Consider the following 12664-nt stretch of genomic DNA (forward strand, 5'->3'; position numbering starts at 1 on the left):
GTCTTGTGTTGTAGTCCAGTGTCTTGTATTGTAGTCCAGTGTCTTGTTGTCCAGTGTCTTGTGTTGTAGTCCAGTGTCTTGTATTGTAGTCCAGTGTCTTGTTGTCCAGTGTCTTGCGTTGTAGTCCAGTGTCTTGCATTGTAGTCCAGTGTCTTGCATTGTAGTCCAGTGTCTTGCATTGTAGTCCAGTGTCTTGTATTGTAGTCCAGTGTCTTGTGTTGTAGTCCAGTGTCTTGTGTTGTAGTCCAGTGTCTTGTATTGTAGTGTCTTGTATTGTAGTCCAGTGCCTTGTCTTGTATTGTAGTCCAGTGTCTTGTATTGTAGTCCAGTGTCTTGTATTGTAGTCTAATGTCTTGTGTTGTAGTCCAGTGTCTTGTATTATAGTCTAGTGTCTTGTGTTGTAGTCCAGTGTCTTGTATTGTAGTCTAGTGTCTTGTGTTGTAGTCTAGTGTCTTGTATTGTAGTCTAGTGTCTTGTATTGTAGTCTTGTGTTATAGTCCAGTGTCTTGTATTGTAGTCCAGTGTCTTGTTGTCCAGTGTCTTTTATTGTAGTCCAGTGTCTTGTGTTGTAGTCCAGTGTCTTGTTGTCCAGTGTCTTGTATTGTAGTCCAGTGTCTTGTTGTCCAGTGTCTTTTATTGTAGTCCAGTGTCTTGTGTTGTAGTCCAGTGTCTTGTTGTCCAGTGTCTTGTATTGTAGTCTAGTGTCTTGTGTTGTAGTCCAGTGTCTTGTATTGTAGTCTAGTGTCTTGTATTGTAGTCTAGTGTCTTGTGTTGTAGTCCAGTGTCTTGTATTGTAGTCTAGTGTCTTGTATTGTAGTCCAGTGTCTTGTGTTGTAGTCCAGTGTCTTGTGTTGTAGTCCAGTGTCTTGTGTTGTAGTCTAGTGTCTTGTGTTGTAGTCCAGTGTCTTGTATTGTAGTCCAGTGTCTTGTATTGTAGTCTAGTGTCTTGTATTGTAGTCCAGTGTCTTGTATTGTAGTCTAGTGTCTTGTATTGTAGTCTAGTGTCTTGTGTTGTAGTCCAGTGTCTTGTATTGTAGTCTAGTGTCTTGTATTGTAGTCCAGTGTCTTGTGTTGTAGTCCAGTGTCTTGTGTTGTAGTCCAGTGTCTTGTGTTGTAGTCTAGTGTCTTGTGTTGTAGTCCAGTGTCTTGTGTTGTAGTCTAGTGTCTTGTGTTGTAGTCCAGTGTCTTGTATTGTAGTCCAGTGTCTTGTGTTGTAGTCCAGTGTCTTGTATTGTAGTCCAGTGTCTTGTATTGTAGTGTCTTGTGTTGTAGTCCAGTGTCTTGTTGTCCAGTGTCTTGTATTGTTGTCCAGTGTCTTGTATTGTTGTCCAGTGTCTTGTATTGTAGTCCAGTGTCTTGTATTGTAGTCTAGTGTCTTGTATTATAAACTGGGTGGTTCGAGCCCTGAATGCTGATTGGCTGTCAGCTGTGGTATATCAGACCGTATACCACAGGTACGACCAACACAATGCACTGATACGTCTTGCATGGCTCTCATCTACAATATGCTGCTGCTCCTTGGTAACGTCAGATCACCGAGTCTCTGTTGAATCCATCCAGGTTCGCCCCCCACGCAGAGCAGCAGCAGCAGGAGGCTCTGAGTGTGTGGAGCGGCCCTACGGCGCAGGCCCAGACAGGACAGACCTTCAAACCCTTTGAGAGGACCCCTCATAAACAGGCCCGATACGACCTCTACATAGACCAGCTCAAACAAGGAGACCGAGGTACGGAGGCTGCATGGGGTCAAACTGATTCAAGGGACGTTTATTCTATGCAATGGACAGGCTCTTAGAAAACAGACCGTCTCAAACAGGCAGAGAACGAGGTACGGAGGCTGCATGGGGTCAAACTGATTCAAGGGACTTTTATTCTATGAAATGGACAGGCTCTTAGAAAACAGACCGTCTCAAACAGGCAGAGACCGAGGTACGGAGGCTGCATGGTGTCAAACCCATTCAAGGGACTTTTATTCTATGCAATGGACAGGCTCTTAGAAAACAGACCGTCTCAAACAGGCAGAGACAGAGGTACAGAGAACTGGTTTGGCTGCCATTTTAACAAAGACCAAAGGGCTTGACAATGACAATCTGGTATTGTAATGTTATCGTGGTCTATTAAGACAATAAAAACACTTCTCGCGGTGACCACAGACACATTGAGAGCCTCTTTAAGACGTTCTGCAAGAATCAGCCCATGTTCTGCTGGTAGGACATTCCTCTCCCAACGTTCATTATCCACTAAGATTCCCATGATGGTTTCATCCTCACATCTAAACCGTCTCCTCAACTCTGTCCAGATGCCCTGGAGTTGAGCTTGGACCCCACCATGACAGAGTGGGAGAGAGGGAGAGAGAGGGACGAGTTTGTCCGTGCTGCTCTCCTCTACAAGCCCAGCAGCTCCTCTCTGTCTTGTCGCTTCACCAGAGGGAAACAGGATGACAGTGTGGAGGCAGACACTGTGGAGGTGACACGAGATCTGGAGGTAGGCAGCTCTCCACAGCTTCATCATCATGTTGAAGGATTGTGGGTAATCAATACTGAGGGGAGATCTGGAGGTAGGCAGCTCTCCTCAGCTTCACCATCATGTTGAAGGATTGTGGGTAATTAATACTGAGGTAGGCAGCTCTCCTCAGCTTCACCATCATGTTGAAGGATTGTGGGTAATCAATACTGAGGTAGGCAGCTCTCCTCAGCTTCACCATCATGTTGAAGGATTGTGGGTAATCAATACTGAGGGGAGATCTGGAGGTAGGCAGCTCTCCTCAGCTTCACCATCATGTTGAAGGATTGTGGGTAATTAATACTGAGGTAGGCAGCTCTCCTCAGCTTCACCATCATGTTGAAGGATTGTGGGTAATTAATACTGAGGGGAGATCTGGAGGTAGGCAGCTCTCCACAGCTTCACCATAATGTTGAAGGATTGTGGGTAATCAATACAGGCTGGGCATCCAGGATTGGGTTACAGGCTGGGCATCCTGGTTACAGGCTGGGCATCCTGGTTACAGGCTGGGCTTTCAGGATTGGGTTACAGGCTGGGCATCCAGGATTGGGTTACAGGTTGGGCATCCTGGTTACAGGCTGGGCATCCAGGATTGGGTTACAGGCTGAGCATCCAGGATTGGGTTACAGGCTGGGCATCCTGGTTACAGGCTGGGCATCCTGGTTACAGGCTGGGCATCCAGGATTGGGTTACAGGCTGGGCATCCTGGTTACAGGCTGAGCATCCTGGTTACAGGCTGGGCATCCAGGATTGGGTTACAGGCTGGGCATCCAGGATTGGGTTACAGGCTGGGCATCCAGGATTGGGTTACAGGCTGAGCATCCAGGATTGGGTTACAGGCTGAGCATCCAGGATTGGGTTACAGGCTGAGCATCCAGGATTGGGTTACAGGCTGAGCATCCAGGATTGGGTTACAGGCTGGGCATCCAGGATTGGGTTACAGGCTGAGCATCCAGGATTGGGTTACAGGCTGGGCATCCAGGATTGGGTGTGAGGCTCAGTGGGTTGATCCTCTGTTCTGCTTGTTTGTCTTCAGAATGATGTGGATGACAAGCAGGCAGCCGTGAAGATGAAGATGTTTGGAAAACTGACCAGAGACACGTTTGAATGGCACCCTGACAATCTGCTCTGCAAGAGGTTCAACATACCTGACCCCTATCCTGGGTACGACACACACACACACACACACACACACACACACACACACACACACACACACACACACACACACACACACACACACACACACACACACACACACACACACACACACACACACACACACACACACTTGACCACCACGGAATTAATGGTGTCGTTGCATTGGGCTCTAACTGTTGTTGTTGTCTATCCAGGTCAGGGTTTGTCAGATATAACTGTTGTTGTTGTCTATCCAGGTCAGGGTTTGTCAGATATAACTGTAGTTGTTGTCTATCCAGGTCAGGGTTTGTCAGATATAACTGTAGTTGTTGTCTATCCAGGTCAGGGTTTGTCAGATATAACTGTTGTTGTTGTCTGTCCAGGTCAGGGTTTGTCAGATATAACTGTTGTTGTTGTCTATCCAGGTCAGGGTTTGTCAGATATAACTGTAGTTGTTGTCTATCCAGGTCAGGGTTTGTCAGATATAACTGTAGTTGTTGTCTATCCAGGTCAGGGTTTGTCAGATATAACTGTTGTTGTTGTCTATCCAGGTCAGCGTTTGTCAGATATAACTGTTGTTGTTGTCTATCCAGGTCAGGGTTTGTCAGATATCACTGTAGTTGTCTATCCAGGTCAGGGTTTGTCAGATATAACTGTTGTTGTTGTCTATCCAGGTCAGGGTTTGTCAGATATAACTGTTGTTGTTGTTGTTGTCTATCCAGGTCAGGGTTTGTCAGATATAACTGTAGTTGTCTATCCAGGTCAGGGTTTGTCAGATATAACTGTAGTTGTTGTCTATCCAGGTCAGGGTTTGTCAGATATAACTGTTGTTGTTGTCTATCCAGGTCAGGGTTTGTCAGATATAACTGTTGTTGTTGTCTATCCAGGTCAGGGTTTGTCAGATATAACTGTTGTTGTTGTCTATCCAGGTCAGGGTTTGTCAGATATAACTGTTGTTGTTGTCTATCCAGGTCAGGGTTTGTCAGATATAACTGTTGTTGTTGTCTATCCAGGTCAGGGTTTGTCAGATATAACTGTTGTTGTTGTCTATCCAGGTCAGGGTTTGTCAGATATAACTGTAGTTGTTGTCTGTCCAGGTCAGGGTTTGTCAGATATAACTATTGTAGTTGTTGTTGTCTGTCCAGGTCAGGGTTTGTCAGATCTAACTATTGTTTTCTTTCCAGGTCAGGGTTTGTGGGAATGCCCAAAGTGAAGAGAGACAAGTTCTCTGTGTTTAACTTCCTGACTGTATCAGAGAGTCCAACAGCGAGTGCTTCCCCCGCTCCACAAGGTAACAAACAATCAGTTCCACTTTATTCCAGACACTTCACATTTTATGTCAAGTGTTACGGGGAAGAATTTCAGAGTGTCGGGGTGTTGACTATCATTAAATGTTAAGACTGTATATTATCAAATCTATTCTCTGTGTAATTTAATTACGCGACTTTAATTAACTAGGAAGTCGGCACCACGGGAAAATGTTTAGAGTATTTATTTCACGAATATAACTCTTCCGATGTTTTCACATCTTATCGATTAGTCCCTTATTAATGTATTATTACCTCATTAGTCTCATTACTGAACGTCTCAAACCCCTATCTGCATGAACCCTGAATCAGAGAGATACAAATCAACTTAATTATTTATTTACTAACTAACTTAATTATATACATACACACACAACACGTCATACATGGGTTACTAAATGATACAAAGAAAAAGTCCTAGCGGACCAAACCGATATGACGGCTTGGTAGACAAAGGAAAGGGGTGGTGACCGCTCAAGAGCGGGAAAACTCAGAGTAGATTCAAGTACATACAGTTGACTACACTACACTTCACTACACTACACCTCACTACACTACACCTCACTACACTACACTACACCTCACTACACTACACTTGTAGAAATGCCTTTACTTTGAACATGAACAACCGTCCGTTCGAATAGAAATTACAATTTGCATATTTACGAGTGTATGCATTTGTTGTCCTCTCTGTGGTCGCCGGTCTGTCTACTGGATAGTCAGTCGACAGAAAGCCTCAGGTTTCTCCACCAGAGATCAAAGTCTGTCAGAGTTGTAGGTTGTTATAATGGATACTTCAGAGTACCATTCGGGAAATGTTCTTAGATCGGATTGTGTTTACCAGGCTAAAGTATTTAAACAGCTGCAGCCGGGAATAATTGTTCTTTTAGTTTGTAGATTTCTCAGCCGTCTCAACGTGGGAATGACCTCCACGTTCTCTGGTCAAAGTTGTTTTGTAGTGTTGCCATCCGTCTCAACATGTAGCGACAGCTCCTTATTGTCTGTTTTAATGTCCATTTTGTCACGGGTGGTTTTATACTCTGTGGGAGAAGGGGGTCGGTTTCCATGACGCCTGCTGCGAGGTCTGGGCTCACGGGTGGCCCCTACGTCTCTCTGTGTAAACCTGGCCCCTACGTTTCTCTGTGTAAACCTGGCCCCTACGTCTCTCTGTGTAAACCTGGCCCCTACGTCTCTCTCTCTCTCTGTGTAAACCTGGCCCCTACCTCTCTGTGTAAACCTGGCCCCTACGTCTCTCTCTCTCTCTGTGTAAACCTGGCCCCTACGTCTCTCTGTGTAAACCTGGCCCCTACGTCTCTCTGTGTAATCCTGGCCCTACGTCTCTCTGTGTAAACCTGGCCCCTACGTCTCTCTCTCTGTGTAAACCTGGGCCCTACGTGTCTCTCTCTCTGTAAACCTGGCCCCTACGTCTCTCTCTCTCCGTGTAAACCTGGCCCCTATATGTCTCTCTCTCTCTCTCTGTAAACCTGGCCCCTACGTCTCTCTGTATAAACCTGGCCCCTACATCTCTCTCTCTCTGTGTAAACCTGGCCCCTACGTCTCTCTCTCTCTGTGTAAACCTGGCCCCTATATGTCTCTCTCTCTCTCTCTGTATAAACCTGGCCCCTTACGTCTCTCTATGTAAACCTGGCCCCTACGTCTCTCTCTCTCTCTCTCTCTCTGTAAACCTGGCCCTACGTCTCTCTCTCTCTCTCTGTAAACCTGGCCCTACGTCTCTCTCTCTCTGTGTAAACCTGGCCCTACGTCTCTCTCTCTCTGTAAACCTGGCCCTACATCTCTCTCTCTCTCTCTGTAAACCTGGCCCTACCTCTCTCTCTCTCTGTGTAAACCTGGCCCTACGTCTCTCTCTCTCTCTGTAAACCTGGCCCTACGTCTCTCTCTCTCTGTGTAAACCTGGCCCCTACGTCTTTCTGTGTAAACCTGGCCCCTACGTTTCTCTGTGTAAACCTGGCCCCCTACGTCTCTCTCTCTCTGTGTATACCTGGCCCCTACATCTCTGTGTAAACCTGGCCCCTACGTCTCTCTCTTTGTGTAAACCTGGCCCCTACGTCTCTCTCTCTCTGTGTAAACCTGGCCCCTACGTCTCTCTCTCTCTGTGTAAACCTGGCCCCTACGTCTCTATCTCTCTGTGTAAACCTGGCCCCTACGTCTCTCTCTCTGTGTAAACCTGGCCCCTACGTCTCTCTCTCTCTCTGTATAAACCTGGCCCCTATGTCTCTCTCTCTGTGTAAACCTGGCCCCTATGTCTCTCTCTCTCTGTGTAAACCTGGCCCCTACGTCTCTCTCTCTCTGTGTAAACCTGGCCCCTACATCTCTCTGTGTAAACCTGGCCCCTACGTCTCTCTCTCTCTGTATAAACCTGGCCCCTATGTCTCTCTCTCTGTGTAAACCTGACCCCTATGTCTCTCTCTGTGTGTAAACCTGTCCCCTACGTCTCTCTCTCTGTGTAAACCTGGCCCCTATGTCTCTCTGTGTAAACCTGGCCCCTATGTCTCTCTGTATCTCTCTGTGTAAACCTGGCCCTTACGTCTCTCTGTATCTCTCTGTGTAAACCTGGCCCCTACGTCTCTCTCTCTCTCTCTCTCTCTCTGTGTAAACCTGGCCCCTACGTCTCTCTCTCTCTGTGTATAAACCTGACCCCTACGTCTCTCTCTCTCTCTCTGTATAAACCTGGCCCCTATGTCTCTCTCTCTGTGTAAACCTGGCCCCTACGTCTCTGTGTAAACCTGGCACCTATGTCTCTCACTCTCTGTGTAAACCTGGCCCCTACCTCTCTGTGTAAACCTGGCCCCTATGTCTCTCTCTCTCTCTGTGTAGGTGTGAAGCCCTCTGAGCCAGGGAAGAGGTCCAGGTGGGATGTGTCTGGCCAGGCTGGGGACAAGGAAAAGAATGGGAAGGATCCGGTCAGTGAGTTCCTCAGTGTGGCTCGTATTGAAGCCTCTGGGTCAGGACCAGAAGCCTCTACTACTGATGGCCCTACAACGGATCCTACTGTAGAGGTACTGGTACCATCCTACTACACTACATACACCACTGATCCTACTGTAGAGGTACTGGTACCATCCTACTACATACACCACTGATCCTACTGTAGTCTACTGTTGACAGTCTACTGTAATCCTGAGAGGTTTGACAGTCTACTGTAATCTTGAGAGATTTGACAGTCTACTGTAATCCTGAGAGGTTTGACAGTCTACTGTAATCCTGAGAGGTTTGACAGTCTACTGTAATCCTGAGAGGTTTGACAGTCTACTGTAATCCTGAGAGGTTTGACAGTTTACTGTAATCCTGAGAGGTTTGACAGTCTACTGTAATCCTGAGAGGTTTGACAGTCTACTGTAATCCTGAGAGGTTTGACAGTCTACTGTAATCCTGAGAGGTTTGACAGTCTACTGTAATCCTGAGAGGTTTGACAGTCTACTGTAATCCTGAGAGGTTTGACAGTCTACTGTAATCCTGAGAGGTTTGACAGTCTACTGTAATCCTGAGAGGTTTGACAGTCTACTGTAATCCTGAGAGGTTTGACGGTCTACTGTAATCCTGTAATCCTGGGGTTGACGGTCTACTGTAATCCTGAGAGGGTTGACGGTCTACTGTAATCCTGACGAGGGTCGACGGTCTACTGTAATCCTGAGAGGGTTGACGGTCTACTGTAATCCTACGAGGGTCGACGGTCTACTGTAATCCTGAGGGTCGACGGTCTACTGTAATCCTGAGAGGGTCGACGGTCTGTAATCCTGTAATCCTACGAGGGTCGACGGTCTACTGTAATCCTAATCCTACGAGGGTCGACGGTCTACTGTAATCCTACGAGGGTCGACGGTCTACTGTAATCCTACGAGGGTCGACGGTCTACTGTAATCCTACGAGGGTCGACGGTCTACTGTAATCCTACGAGGGTCGACGGTCTACTGTAATCCTACGAGGGTCGACGGTCTACTGTAATCCTACGAGGGTCGACGGTCTCACTGTAATCCTACGAGGGTCGACGGTCTACTGTAATCCTACGAGGGTCGACGGTCTACTGTAATCCTACGAGGGTCGACGGTCTACTGTAATCCTACGAGGGTCGACGGTCTACTGTAAAACGTAGAGGGTCGACAGTCTACTGTAATCCTACGAGGGTCGACGGTCTACTGTAATCCTACGAGGGTCGACGGTCTACTGTAATCCTACGAGGGTCGACTGTCTACTGTAAAACGTAGAGGGTTGACAGTCTACTGTAATCCTACGAGGGTTGACCGACTTAAGAGGTTCAGATGTTTTGTAAATCACATGTTGTTAATCGATGATGTTTCTGACTGAGCAGCCAGACACGGAGCAGAAAGAGGAGGAGGAGGAGGAGGAAGAGGAGAGCAGGCCGTCTATGGATCTGTTCAAGGCCATCTTCGCCAGTTCATCAGACGAGAAGTCTTCCTCTTCTTCTGAAGGAGAGAGTGAGGAGGAGGAGGAGAAAGAGGAAGGTGTTCGGAGCAAGGCTGGGACTGGGCCTCAGATATCTAACCAGTTGAATGTCAACACAACCCAACCTGCTCCTCCTGTGTCAGCTACACCCAGCCAGCACCCAGGTATAAACACTGGTCCTCCTGTGTCAGCTACACCCAGGTATAAACACTGGTCCTCCTGTGTCAGCTACACCCAGGTATAAACACTGGTCCTCCTGTGTCGACTACACCCAGCCAGCACCCAGGTATAAACACTGGTCCTCCTGTGTCGACTACACCCAGCCAGCACCCAGGTATAAACACTGGTCCTCCTGTGTCAGCTACACCCAGGTATAAACACTGGTCCTCCTGTGTCGACTACACCCAGCCAGCACCCAGGTATAAACACTGGTCCTCCTGTGTCGACTACACCCAGCCAGCACCCAGGTATAAACACTGGTCCTCCTGTGTCAGCTACACCCAGGTATAAACACTGGTCCTCCTGTGTCGACTACACCCAGCCAGCACCCAGGTATAAACACTGGTCCTCCTGTGTCAGCTACACCCAGGTATAAACACTGGTCCTCCTGTGTCAGCTACACCCAGGTATAAACACTGGTCCTCCTGTGTCAGCTACACCCAGGTATAAACACTGGTCCTCCTGTGTCAGCTACACCCAGGTATAAACACTGGTCCTCCTGTGTCAGCTACACCCAGGTATAAACACTGGTCCTCCTGTGTCAGCTACACCCAGGTATAAACACTGGTCCTCCTGTGTCAGCTACACCCAGGTATAAACACTGGTCCTCCTGTGTCAGCTACACCCAGGTATAAACACTGGTCCTCCTGTGTCAGCTACACCCAGGTATAAACACTGGTCCTCCTGTGTCAGCTACACCCAGGTATAAACACTGGTCCTCCTGTGTCAGCTACACCCAGGTATAAACACTGGTCCTCCTGTGTCAGCTACACCCAGGTATAAACACTGGTCCTCCTGTGTCAGCTACACCCAGGTATAAACACTGGTCCTCCTGTGTCAGCTACACCCAGGTATAAACACTGGTCCTCCTGTGTCGACTACACCCAGGTATAAACACTGGTCCTCCTGTGTCGACTACACCCAGCCAGCACCCAGGTATAAACACTGGTCCTCCTGTGTCGACTACATCCAGCCAGCACCCAGGTATAAACACTGGTCCTCCTGTGTCGACTACACCCAGCCAGCACCCAGGTATAAACACTGGTCCTCCTGTGTTGACTACACCCAGCCAGCACCCAGGTATGAACACTGGTCCTCCTGTGACTACACCCAGCCAGCACCCAGGACTACACCCAGGTATAAACACTGGTCCTCCTGTGTCAGCTACACCCAGGTATAAACACTGGTCCTCCTGTGTCAGCTACACCCAGGTATAAACACTGGTCCTCCTGTGTCAGACTACACCCAGGTATAAACACTGGTCCTCCTGTGTCAGCTACACCCAGGTATAAACACTGGTCCTCCATGGGGTTTATTATGGATCCCCATTAGTTCCTGCCAAGGCAGCAGCTACTCTTCCTGGGGTTTATTCAGCTGGATCCCCATTAGTTCCTGCCAAGGCAGCAGCTACTCTTCCTTGGGTTTATTATGGATACACCCAGCCAGCACCCATTAAACACTGGTTCCTGCCAAGGCAGCAGCTACTCTTCCTGGGGTTTATTATGGATCCCCATTAGTTCCTGCCAAGGCAGCAGCTACTCTTCCTGGGGTTTATTATGGATCACCCATTAAACAGTTCCTGCCAAGGCAGCAGCTACTCTTCCTGGGGTTTATTATGGATCCCCATTAGTTCCTGCCAAGGCAGCAGCTACTCTTCCTGGGGTTTATTATGGATCCCCATTAGTTCCTGCCAAGGCAGCAGCTACTCTTCCTTGGGTTTATTATGGATCGCCATTAGTTCCTGCCAAGGCAGCAGCTACTCTTCCTGGGGTTTATTATGGATCCCCATTAGTTCCTGTCAAGGCAGCAGCTACTCTTCCTGGGGTTTATTATGGATCCCCATTAGTTCCTGCCAAGGCAGCAGCTACTCTTCCTGGGGTTTATTATGGATCCCCATTAGTTCCTGCCAAGGCAGCAGCTTCTCTTCCTGGGGTTTATTATGGTTCCCCATTAGTTCCTGCCAAGGCAGCAGCTACTCTTCCTGGGGTTTATTATGGATCCCCATTAGTTCCTGTCAAGGCAGCAGAGAGACATCTCTGATGGTTTTAACTCTCTGGGTAGTGGAGAATGATGGGAGATGTCTGACGGTTTTAACTCTCTGGGTAGTGGAGAATGATGGGAGATCTCTGATGCTCTCTGGGTAGTGGAGAATGATGGGAGACCTCTGATGGTTTTAACTCTCTGGGTAGTGGAGAATGATGGGAGGTCTCTGATGGTTTTAACTTTCTGGGTAGTGGAGAATGATGGGAGATCTCTGATGCTCTCTGGGTAGTGGAGAATGATGGGAGATCTCTGATGGTTTTAACTCTCTGGGTAGTGGAGAATGATGGGACATCTCTGATGGTTTCAACTCTCTGGGTAGTGGAGAATGATGGGAGATCTCTGATGCTCTCTGGGTAGTGGAGAATGATGGGATATCTCTGATGGTTTTAACTCTCTGGGTAGTGGAGAATGATGAGAGATGTCTGATGGTTTTAACTCTCTGGGTAGTGGAGAATGATGGGATATCTCTGATGGTTTTAACTCTCTGGGTAGTGGAGAATGATGGGAGATGTCTGATGGTTTTAACTCTCTGGGTAGTGGAGAATGATGGGAGATGTCTGATGGTTTTAACTCTCTGGGTAGTGGAGAATGATGAGAGGTCTCTGATGGTTTTAACTCAGTTTTTTTATTTTTCAGACTTTGTGTTCAAAGTGCCCAGTGGTCCTGCTGTTGCCCCTCCCCCTCGGGACCAGGAAATGGAAGAGGAGGAGTTTGGACCTCGGCTGCCTCCTCCTTCCTCTACATTGAGTGAGTCCCTTACCAATAACGTGATCCAATCAAATCCCGGTTAAACGGACGTTATGATTCCTTAACATCTATTCAGTTCTTGTTGTTCACAAAAAGCCGTTCGAACCTGCAGCTCATCTTGAGACGTTGATATAGATGATTTGGAGTCTCACCATCTCTGCTTGTCTTTTCAGCAGCAGAGCGCCGTCCGTCCCTGACTCCCTCTGCTAACGACGACAAACACAAGACGAAGTGTAAGGAGAAGCACAAAGCCAAGAAACACGGCAAGCACAAGAAGGACAAGAAGG

The 12664-nt window shown here is 47.9% G+C and overlaps 1 protein-coding gene across 2 annotated transcripts in view; it reads left to right on the forward strand.

The window, feature by feature from the left end:
* gpatch1 (G patch domain containing 1) overlaps nt 1-12664 on the forward strand; it is a gene marked incomplete at its 3' end in the record, with an annotated part of 43758 nt that overhangs the window by 30211 nt on the left and 883 nt on the right. Inside the window, 8 exon segments of one of the 2 annotated variants that reach the window (XM_046335394.1) lie at nt 1561-1724; nt 2297-2481; nt 3536-3663; nt 4824-4930; nt 7782-7963; nt 9274-9532; nt 12267-12377; nt 12551-12663. In XM_046335394.1, the coding sequence (XP_046191350.1) occupies nt 1561-1724; nt 2297-2481; nt 3536-3663; nt 4824-4930; nt 7782-7963; nt 9274-9532; nt 12267-12377; nt 12551-12663 (1249 nt within the window). 2 annotated transcript variants of the gene reach the window in all.

The sequence above is a fragment of the Oncorhynchus gorbuscha genome, unplaced genomic scaffold (genome assembly GCF_021184085.1).
Source record: "Oncorhynchus gorbuscha isolate QuinsamMale2020 ecotype Even-year unplaced genomic scaffold, OgorEven_v1.0 Un_scaffold_739, whole genome shotgun sequence".
NCBI classification, from domain to species: domain Eukaryota; kingdom Metazoa; phylum Chordata; class Actinopteri; order Salmoniformes; family Salmonidae; genus Oncorhynchus; species Oncorhynchus gorbuscha.